This window comes from Mesocricetus auratus, unplaced genomic scaffold, assembly GCF_017639785.1.
Source record: "Mesocricetus auratus isolate SY011 unplaced genomic scaffold, BCM_Maur_2.0 contig_11015_pilon_obj, whole genome shotgun sequence".
Lineage (NCBI taxonomy): Eukaryota > Metazoa > Chordata > Mammalia > Rodentia > Cricetidae > Mesocricetus > Mesocricetus auratus.
The window spans coordinates 363-11,818 of record NW_024431687.1 but is presented as its reverse complement, the minus strand read 5'-3'; the positions used below and the strand labels follow the sequence as shown (position 1 = coordinate 11,818).

At 44.5% G+C, this 11,456-nt stretch overlaps 1 protein-coding gene across 1 annotated transcript; it reads right to left on the bottom strand.

The window, feature by feature from the left end:
- Positions 1 to 489: 489 nt before the first annotated feature.
- Positions 490 to 4,490, bottom strand: LOC121138248 (von Ebner gland protein 1-like). The gene is made up of 6 exons (XM_040741006.1): positions 4,389 to 4,490; positions 3,955 to 4,088; positions 3,157 to 3,230; positions 2,965 to 3,072; positions 793 to 897; positions 490 to 682 (listed from the first exon to the last, which is right to left on the bottom strand). The coding sequence occupies exons 1-6, from the start codon at positions 4,488 to 4,490 to the stop codon at positions 654 to 656; spliced, it is 552 nt and encodes a 183-aa protein (XP_040596940.1). The 3' UTR covers positions 490 to 653.
- Between the last annotated feature and the right edge of the window lie 6,966 nt (positions 4,491 to 11,456).

Here is an 11,456-nt window from a genome sequence, read left to right as displayed (position 1 = left end):
TGATAAAAGGACCTTGGCAGTCAGCCTCAGGAAGAGGAAGTGGACAAATGAGGGATAGAAATTGGCAGATAGGTTTAAGAATGTACTATAACACTTTTTCGCACAACAGAGAGTACTGGGGAGGCGGGTAAAGCCTGCCAGAGCCCTGTTTGCCATGTCCCAGCTAGGTAGAGTCCCTTCAGTACTCAGGACAGTACTGAGAACGTGGGTGCTTGCAGTGACCCATATTAGCCACATACACGTGCATCCCTGCAAAGCTACTCAGCCTCTTCTACTCTAACTGATTAACATCCAGGCTCCTGCCCTTACCCTCATGCAAGTGTCCACTGCTGAGCTCAGTGATCCTGGTTGCCATGCCATGCCACTTGTATGAAGATGTGTAAATATGAAGTCCTTTCTTCCTGACAGACAAGTCAGTTCTATACATCAGACTATACCTGATTACCAGTGTGCTGGAGTGCCGAAAGAATCATTCTTGACACATAGAACCAGGAGCTATTTATCACATTTATTGAAAGCAGATGCCTAAAGAGGTATGGGTGTGTGGGAGAAGCACTATGTCTCTTGGCACTTGGAGTTCTGCCTGCTGCTGCATAGAGAAGAAGGTTCCAGCACCAGGTGCCCGTGTAGTCTCTGCAGGGTTCCTCTGTGCACTAGGATTCTTTTCCCAGTTCACAGGAATCTATTTGTAAACACAAAAAGATATGAACTGGAACATGTTGACACGGACACTGTCACACAAGGAAATCATAAATAGAAGGGAAGGAGAATCAGCAAAAGCTTTATCATTACCATCGAAAGGGGGGTTGATGATGCTTGTTTTGTTCAGTGACATTTGGCTCACAAGGGCTTCAAAATCCATCAGCATTGTTGGGTGTGCAGTATGATTACGGCGACCTGCAGGCCAGGTGAGGATGATGAGAAGTGTTGGGAAGGACACTCACTATAGACAAATTACACACAAGTCCTTTGGGAGATCTTCTGTGACACAGACAGATTCAAGCAACAGACAGGGTGTTTTCACACCAAACTCTCTGAAAAGGATGCCAACCACATGGGAGCAATCAGGAGGAAATCAAGAAGTTCACACCTTATTTGAGGCAAGTACCACCTGAGCACATAGTTCTGCTGAGATACTGGAGCACGCAGTGGGTACCTCTTCAATATCTTCTTTTGAAAGCCTCCATTCACCCAGCCATGGAGGGCAGAGGACAGATACAGAACTACTCGCACAGGGACATCCTGAACTCAAGAACACCCAGACCCACTTCCCTCCATCCTCCTAGAGGCAAATGTTCATTTTACACCTTGGGTAGCATGGAGTGAAAGGGAAGGAATCCATCAGTGATGGACTACCCGTCTTACATTTTCTGTTCCCAGGTTCTATTAGTAGGACTCCACCACACAATAAGGCCCTCAGGAGTCCATCATCTTCATCCAAAATACATATTGAAGGAGAGCCAGCTGTGCACTTGGCTCCTCCTTTGCCCAGGGTGATATTTTATATGGCAAGTTAGGTGAGACGCTCACAGCACCAGCAGGGTCTGGACAGCAGCACCACCCTGGAGTCCTTGGTTGCAATGTGTAAGTGGGGACAGGGCCATCAGGGCTTCTTTCTGTTGTGGCCTCCATGTCTAGGCTGAGATACCTCACAGAACTCTGTTAGGATCTCGTGGGCATAAATCTTGGGGTGTTGGGGGCAGCAGAAACAAAGGAGCATGCACAGGGATGCTGGAGAAGAACAGGAGGCCAACCAAGTGGGAGCACGTGAGGGGAAGGCTCCTTAGAACAGAGTGTCAGCAGATGCTGGCAGTGTTTGAAATGTGGTGAAATTTTCAGAGATCGGGAAGAATACAAGATCTAAGATTTGTTGGTGGTGGTAGGTACAGTTAACAAGTCAAGCTGGCACTGGATACTTTGGAACAATGTACACTCGTGGGTACTGCAGTGTCTACAGTGTCTTCTCTGTGAGAACAGATACAGCCTGGGACATTGGACCAGGAGAGCTGCCTTCACCAGGAAGTGACTGATACATCCCTCAGATAAATCTATACATGTTTCATTTCTAGCTCCTCTTGGGAGGGGTGTGTGTGTGTGTGTGTGTGTGTGTGTGTGTGTGTATGTGTGTGTGTGTGTGTGTGTGTGTACCAGGACATGCTCTTGAACTCTTCAGAGGATAATGGTAGGTCTCTCCACATTTTTGTCTTGAGAGAGAGTGTATAAATGAATGTGAAACTCCTGTTTTGGCTCTGTTGTCTGGGGTTAAGGGATATGTTTGGGTAACCGGGATGCTCAGTTGTGGCCACCATTGCTTGATGATGCTGGAACTTTCACAAAACCTACTTCTAGACCTAAAGTCAACACCCCATCCTTTCTAGTCCTTTCTATAAGCTGTAAACTTTCTGAATGAAAGACAGAGAAGTCACAAGTTTTGTTCCCCCAGAAGTGAACAAAGCTATAAACTGAGTCTCTCTTATCTGTCCCTTCCTTTCATTTTAAATTGGTGGTGAGCTATGGGCCTTAGGACCTCAGAATATCCAATCAAAGAGGAGCATCTTATGAACAACAGGGTCTTGAGCAGGGCTCTGGCCACATGCCCCTGGATGCTGGGACACCAGTCCTACTGCCCTAATGAGATCACAGGGCTACAGGTGACAAGAAATGTGCCTAGTGACAAAGTAACATCTGCATCCATGCTCACAGTAGGACTGCACCAAGGGCTGACTGAGAGGAAAGGATATGAGGAATGGGTGAATGGGACTTGGATGTGGATCTGGGATATCACAAATTCTCCTCTGAAGGTGGAGAGAGATGACAAATCCCAATGTCAAAGTGCCACAAATCACAGCAATGACCCCTGGGCCAGGTCTAGACCTAGTGGAGAAGGAAGTGGAAAGCAACTCTGTACCCAGTGATCTTGGAAGCCACCGCAACACCCACATACTCAGGCAGGGCAGTACATACCCATGAACATTGCCATCCTCTGATGAAAGTTGTTGATTTTTCCATTTAAAAAGGCAAAACCAAAGTTCTCCCCTCCAACGAACACGATCTGAACATAGTGCCACATCCCTACAGACAGACAATAAACTTGTGGCTATCAACATTTTCCACAAAGAGTCTGTGAAATGGAACGGTGTAAATACAAGCACTTACAGACGGTGAATAAGCAAGGCATGTCTTTGACTTCATTCATGGCCATCTTGAACTCAACACATCCAATGGGACTCCTGGAAACAGGGAAGAAGCATGGTTCTCTCCTTCACACCTGCCTGTTGGTTTTCTGCTCCCATGTTCAGTGCCCAACAGTGAGGAGAGCTCATCCTTTCCCCTCATCGCATGCAGCAACAGCCCCAGGCTTCCACTTCTCTGATCCATTCTGTGTGTTCCACATCACATGACTATGGAAAACACAGATACAGATAGTGGCAGAGCCGATGGCCAGTCCATACTTGGAGTTCAGGACAATGTTACAAGCAACCTACCCTAGATCAGTTTTCATTAGGAGACCAGGCTATGCCTTTGGTCTCCAAATGTTTCTCTTAGGGCCTCTCCCAGATGACACAATCACGAATATGTCCATGATCACTCAGTCTCTTCATTGACCTCAGAACTCACTGAAACCCTGAACATCCAGATGACCTCCCTCCACAGAAATGAGTGGTGACCACACTGCTTTCTCAGAGAACCAGCAGCACTGTGTTTGGAAGTTCCTGTCTTCCCCAGTGTGCAGCAGTACAAAATGCATCAGTTGGGACACTGAGTCTCCTGTGCTAAACTCTGTTCCTGAGAACACCTTTCCTGCAGTTACAGAAGTAACCTGACAGATTGCCCAGACAAGACAAGAGGATTCCATGTTTACAGCCTCTACTCAGCTGATGTTGAGAGCATGTGTGGAGTGAGGGTTAAAAGCAAATGAAGACAAGAGCTGACAGACATTTTGATGGCACTCACGAGATATTCATCCTGAGCTGCAAGTAGCCAATTCTGTTTTTGGACAATGTGAAGGGCGGCAAGGGGCTTCTCAGCTTTTCTTCTGGGAATGGAAGGTTTCCTGCCCAGCGAATTATGTACCAGTTTCCTAAAAGCTAGATGGGGGAAGTCACCACAGAGGAGGACAGGAGGGAGAGAGAGAACCAGGAAAAGGGGCTTCAGGCTATAGCCGAAGTGGTACTGACTGACAGAAGGAGGTATTGGCTCTCTGAGGGGCAGAATGGACCATGTTTCTGTCAGTACCACCCATGTGGCAGAAAATATGAAAACTCCATGTTGGAAGGCAAATCCTAGCTCATAATATAAGCTACCCACCAGAATCTATCAATAAACCCAGACTAGCATCATGATTCTGAAAATCTGGTTACCAACTTCAGACCTCCCAGAGACCTCACCTTATCTGTTGTGGCACAATCACCTCTATTGATGTAGCCAGCCTGCACCACAGAGAGCAGGGTCAGGCCTGTGGTCAGCAGGAACAGCTGCATCGCTGCCATGGTGCCTCTGTCTACCTGAACTCTGAAAAGCACATTTATCCTATACCAGCCGCCAGACACTCCCACCCTCATCTGACCTGCACAAAGGCTCCACCTGTGATGTGTGCTGATTGCACTGTTTTCTTTGGACCTGTTTGTGGCATAGAAGTGAGGATAGGCAGAGATGGGGACTCCTGGGGACTTAAGTCAGGTGCCTGACTCCAAACCTCTCCCAAAGTCTGGGAAGAGGTAATAGCTCTGAGAGAGGTGATAATCTCTGAAGGAGACATATGGCTGTCTTCAATCATTCCTAGGAAGCCTGTCAGGGGAGGAGGGTGTTATCAAAGTCAAGTTCTGCCAGAGAATTCAGAGACAGAAAGAGAACCACTCTTTCTGTGTTCCCATCCTGCCATGGACAGGCCCCATTCCCAACAGAATGGAAGCATTCATACCTCCCCATCTATCTCAGAACTCCCAGATGCAAGCACAAACACCATTCCTTCTTCACGCAGCAATGCTGGACACATACCTGTGTTCTACAGCCACAGCCCCTGAGAACTGAGCTGTGCCCAATCCCCCCAGGACCTTGGCTTCTGTGCTCTGTCTTCCTCTCTATATTAGACTCTCTTGGATTAAGAACATCACTGTTGATCCCCAGCCACCCAGCAGTTTGGCCCCAACAATGTCTCCAAATACAATTCAGCTTTTGTTAGATCAGCTGCCTTTCCTGTCTCTCCACACTCCAAGAGAGAACGGTGGTCAGGTCATATGCTGAAGCCCCTCATGCATCCCCAATCTTCACGTCTCCCTTCTCTTTGTCCCCACAGAGAAAGCTCATTACCTGCTTTGTGGATATGTGTGTCAGTCTGTTAGTGTGTGATACCTATTCTTGGTTGTTGTCTAGAAAATATCTGGAATGAACTACAATCCAGAAATACAGGGTATGCTTGTGATCCAGATCTTGAGTCTGGAAGACATGGGCTTTTGATCTGGATCGTGAGGCAGGATGACACATGCCTTTCATCCAGAACTTGAGGCAGGAATGCATGAATTTAATCTGGGCCACACTTTTTGGTGGACACGTATATAAGGACAATGGAAGAAGGAAGGATTGTTCGACTGCTTGCCCTTGCCTTGTCAGGACATCCACTCCTTCCCTGGCATTGGAGCTCACTTCTTTGGGATCCCAGCATAAACAGAAGACGAGCTGAGACACTCGGCCTTGGGGAACTGAGAAACTACTAGATTCTTGATCTTTCCACTCATGGGTAGCAATTGTTGGTTGGACTGCAGCCTGTAATAATAAATTCATACACATATATAGTATGTATATAGAATAATATATTAGATAAAGCCAGATTCAAATCCATAAGTGCTGTGACTCTAGAGAACCCTGAATTATGCAATGTGTATGTTTGCATTTGCATGTGTCTTTAGGAAGCTATATGTGGACAAGTGAGTGCCTATCTCTCCATGTCAGTGTCTATGTCAATGAGAGTGCGCAATGTGCCTAGATGTGTCTGTCTCTGTGTCAACAGATCATTGTGTATGTTCATATCTGTACCAGCGGCATGTCTGTGTGTGTCTGTGTATAAGGCTGTGTTACTGTGTATTTTGGACATGTCTATGTACATGTGATTATGTGTGTACCTCTGTTCTATGTATGCATATGTGTTTGTGCTCATTCATGTGAGAAATTATGAGGACAAATCTTTGTGTCTCTGTGTATTAATCTCTATGTTCGTGTCCCTGTTTGTGTGTGTGTTACCTGGGTTTTTCCAACAGTCTCTTTTATATGAACACCTCAGCAGTAGATCGAGGCACATTTCTGGGAAATACATGGGCTTTTGATAGAAAAAAATATATATATATATATATGAGTCTTAAAAAGTTCTTAATCCCTCAGGTTGCAAACAACCACAAGACCATGTCACACTGCCATGGTTCAACTGTCTCAGGCACTTCGCGTTCCTGCTACCAAGGGATGCTAGCTCTTGAAGCATAGGGCAGAATAACTCCTTCCTCCATTGTTTTGGTTCCATTGTACATTTTGCCACATGGTAGAAATTGGTACAAAAAATTAGGTTTTAGAAATTAGGAGGGATTTAGAGATGTGGACTTGAAGAGCAAATAAACTTTTGTCAGAGATGGTTGCAGAGTTAGTGTCAGTATTCTTCAAAGGAGTTTGACCATGGTTGTTTGTCCATGCTTAAATGATCGGCCTTAAACACATGCACATATGCACAGTAATTTCAAAACTCTGGGTTTATGGAGGAGAAAGAGAAGGGGATAGAGGAAAAAATGATGGACAAGGAGGATAAATTGTAAAATAATCATGAAGAGGATGTTGTATAGTGGTTCAGGGGCCACTGGAAATAAGAAGGTGGGGCTGGTAGACAGAAATCCATTATGTCCACCTAGGAAGTTTCCAATAAATATGTGCTGAAAGGGGAAAATAAAGATTAGAGCGTGAACTAGAGAGCTAAAAAGGGAAAGAAAAAGGAAAATAGGCAAGCAAGATGTAAGACTTCAAAAACAAATAAGAAGAAAAATTAGATAAACTGATTTTTTAAATCAGGAGGAAGACAAATTAATATAGTGACACGGATGTTTTTATTGTAGATATGAGGGAGGGCAAAGCCAGAAGCACCAGGAAGAATCCAGACCAAGGAGAGAATACAGTAGACTAAACATAGCCAGTAGACTGATGTGGGCCATGAGTGCAGAGAGAGAAGTGGAGAGTAAAAGAGAAGGACCAAGAGAGAGAAGTAAGAGAAAGGGCCAGGAAACGCAAGAGAGCAGAAACTGTATAACCAAAATGGCAGGGTTATATAGGAATGAGAATCAAGGGAGAGGTGAGCACATGAGCTGGAGTTTAGGATAAGAGCAGGGTTAGAAAACCTGAGAAGAGACAGAATGCCAGCGTGGCCTCTGTAATAGGTACTTGCAATGCTGAGAGAGCCTAGAGGGCAGCCTGTGCTTTAATATACTAACAAACCCCAGGGTCAGCCAATTGTCTAGAATTACTTTTGGAACTGACAATAGAAAGCTAAATACTGTAGTGCATGCAGTTATTTTGCAATACCCAATATGGATCTATTGGTGAAGTGATAGCTATGAATGTTGAGAACATTGTGTGTCACAATGAACATGTTTCTTTTTTAAATTCTCTTAGCCTTCCAAGATCAACTGGAACTTGTTTGTAATAAATAGCATGGATTTTCACATCTTGAACATTGTCTATAGAAGGACTCAATTATATAATAATACTAAATGAATCTGACAGGAGATAGAGGACAAGAGAGAAGGGGAAGTAAACATGGAAGAGAGTGAAGGGGTATTTGTCCCTACAGCTGTTGGAACAGGAAGACAAATAACTCTGGATAGAGGGGACAGAGGTGGCCCACAGGTTTTCTCCCTCCCCCTTCTTTGGGGGACCATGCATTCTTCTCTTGGGGTCCTCCTTGTTTCCTAGTTTCACTGGTGGGATGAATTGTAGGCTGGTAATCCTTTGCTCTGTGTCTAATATCCATATATGAGTGAGTACATACCCTGCTTGTCGTTCTGTGACTGGGATACCTCACTCAGGATGTTTTCTTCCAGTTCCATCCATTTGCCTGCGAATTTCAAGATTCCATTGTTTTTTTCTGCTGAGTAAATTGTGTAAATGTACCACATTTTCTCCATCCATTCTTCAGTTGAAGGGCATCTGGGTTGCTTCCAGGTTCTGGCTATTACAAACAATGCTGCTATGAACACAGATGAACATGTGTCCTTGTATTAATGTGCATTCTTTGGGTGTATACCCAAGACAGAAATTGCTTGATCTTGAGTTAGACTGATACCCATTTTCCTGAGAAACCACCATACTGATTTCCAAATTGGTCATACAAGTTTGAACTCTCACAAGCAATGAAGGAGTGTTCATCTTTCTCCACATCCTCTCCAGCATAGACTGTCATTGGTGTTTCTGATTTTACCCATTCTGGCCAGTGAAAGATGGTATCTCAGAGTTGTTTTGATTTGCATTTCCCTGATGGCTAAGGATGTTGACACTTCTTAAGTGTCTTTCAGCCATTTTAGATACCTCTATGGAGAATTCTCTATTTGGTTCTGCACCCCACTTTTTAATTGGATCATTTGGTGTTTTGGTGGCTAGCTTCTTGAGTTCATTGTATATTTTGGAAATCAGCCCTCTGTCAGATGTGAGGTTAGTGAATATCTTTTCCCATTCTGTGGACTGCCTTTTTGTCTTGTTGATTGTGTCCTTTGCCTTACAGAAGTTTCTCAATTTCAGGAGGTCCCATTTATTAATTGTCAATCTCAATGTATGTACAGTGGTATTACATTCAGGAAGTGGTCTCCTATACCAATTCATTCAAGGGTACTCTGAGATTTCATTTTACACAGGTCAGAATGGCTAAGATCAAAAATATTAATGACAACTTACATTGGAGATGATGGGGAGTAAGGGGAACATTCCTCCACTGCTGTTAGGAGTGCAAACTTTTACAGCGATATTGGAATCAATATGGTAATATCACAGAAAACTGGAATTCAATCTACCTCAAGACCCAGATACATCAGTCTTGAGCATATACTCAAAGGATTCTCAATCATACCAAAAAACACTTGTAACATTCTTCACAATAGCCAGAACCTGGAAACAATCCAGATACCCTTAACTGAAGAATGAATAGGAAAATGTGGGACATTTACACAATGGAGTGTTACTTAGTTGTGAAAAACAATGACCTCATGAAATTTGCAGGCAAATGAATGGAAATAGGAAGAAAATCACTCTGAGTGAGGCAACCCAGACCCAGAAGGACAAACATGGTGTGTACTCACTAATAAGTGGATATTAGGAGTAAGAACAGGACAGCCAACCTACAACTCATACCCCCTAGAGAGGCTAGATAACAAAGAGGGACCAAAGAGGGATTCATGGATTTCCCTGTGAAGAAGAAATAGAAGAGATCTCCTGAGTAAACTAGGGGACTGAGGATTTGGGGATGGGAATATGAGGGAACAAGTTGTGTGTGATGGTCTCAGGAGGCAGGTTTGGTGTGGGATGGACATGGAGAATGAGGAAAGAGGTTTCATGGTGATGAGCATTTCTAGGTTAGGTAGAAACCAGGCTCTAGGGAAACCCTCAGGAACCCACAAGGATGACCCCAGCTAAGAATTATTTTCATATATATGTATATATATATATGTGTGTGTGTGTGTATATATATATTTAAATTAGAAACAAGCTTGCTTCACATGTCAATCCCAGCTCCCTCTCCTTCCCCTCCTCCCTTGCCCCTCCACCAGCTCCCCCCCAACTCCCCACCCAATCCCCATTCCATTCACCAGGGAAAGTAAGGCTCTCCATGAGGGATCTCCAGAGTCTGTCATTTGGTTCAGGGCTGGGCCTAGGCCCTCCCCCAAGTGTCCAGGCTAAGAGAGCATCCCTTATTGTGGATTTGTGTGCCAGGGATAAATACTGATCTACACCTTTAATCCCAGCACTGAGGAGGCAGAGGCAGGCTGATCTCTATGAGTTCGAGGCCAGGCTAGTATACAGAGCGAGTTCCAGGACAGCCTCCAAAACAATACAGAGAAACCCTGTCTTGAAAAAAACAAAAGAAAAATATTGATCTACTACCCAGAGCCCCCTATGTTGCCTAGGCCTCCTCACTGACACTCACATTCAGGGTGCCTGGATCAGCCCCATTCTTGACTCTCAGCCATCAGTCTGGGGTCCAAGATCTTCCCTTGTTCAGATCAGGTGTTTCTCTGGGTTTCACCAGTTCAGTTTTGACCCCTTTGCTCATCACTCCTCCCTCTCAGACACTGGGTTCCAGGAGTTCAGTTCAATGTTTAGCTATGGGTGTCTGCCTCTGCTTCCATCTGTCACTGAATGGAGATTCTAGGATGGCGTATAAGGTAGTCATCAATCTCATTATCAAGGGAGGGGCATTTAAAGGTAGTCTCTTCAATATTGTTTCATTTGGCAGTTGGTGTCATCCTTGTAGATCTCTGGAAACCTCACTAGTGTCAGATCTCTCCTCAAACCAAAAATGACTCCCTCTATTATGGTATCTCTGTTCCAGCTCTCCTCTATTCTTCCCCCAACTCAACCTTCCTGCTCCTCCATGTCCTCCTCTCCGCTCCTCTTCTCCCCCTCTCTTTTTCCTGGCTCCCTCTCCCCCCTACCCATGCTCCCAATCTGCTCAGGAGATCTTGCCTCATTCCACCTTCTCTGGGATATATGCATATCTCTCTTAGGGTCCTTCCTGTTTCCCAGACTATCTGGCAGTGGGGGTGTAGGCTGGCACTCCCCTGATCCATGTCCAAAATCCATATATGAGTGAGTACATACCACGTTTGTCTTTTTGTGACTGGGGTTAATGAATATTTTTCCCATACTGTGTGCTTTGCCTTACAAAAGCTTCTTGATTTTGGATGGTCCCATTTATTAATTATCGATCTCAATATCTGTGCTACTGGTGTTACTTTCAGGAAGCAGTCTCCTGTACCAATTAGTTCAAGGGTACCCCCCGCCACTTTCTCTTCTAAGAGGTTCAGTTTGACTGGATTTATGTTGAGGCCTTTGATCCATTAGGACTTAAGTTTTGCACATGGCAATAGACATGGATCTATCTGCAGTCTTCTACATGTCAGCATCCAGTTATGGCAGCACCATTTGTTGAAGATGCTTTCTTTTTTGTTATATTAATTTTAGCTTCTTTGTCAAAAACCAAGTGTTCATATGTGTGTGAGTTAATATCAGGGTTTTTGAGTCAATTCCATTTGTCTACCTGCCTATTTTTATGCCAATACCAACCTAGCTAAGAATTTTAACAATAATGGAGAGTACCCTGTAATCAGATTAGTGACTACCCCAATTGTCATCAGAGAGCAGTTGCAGAGTTCCACACCAAGCACTGGAAGGAACTTCAGGAGTCCTCCTGAAGAAAGGTAGAAGGAATCCTATGA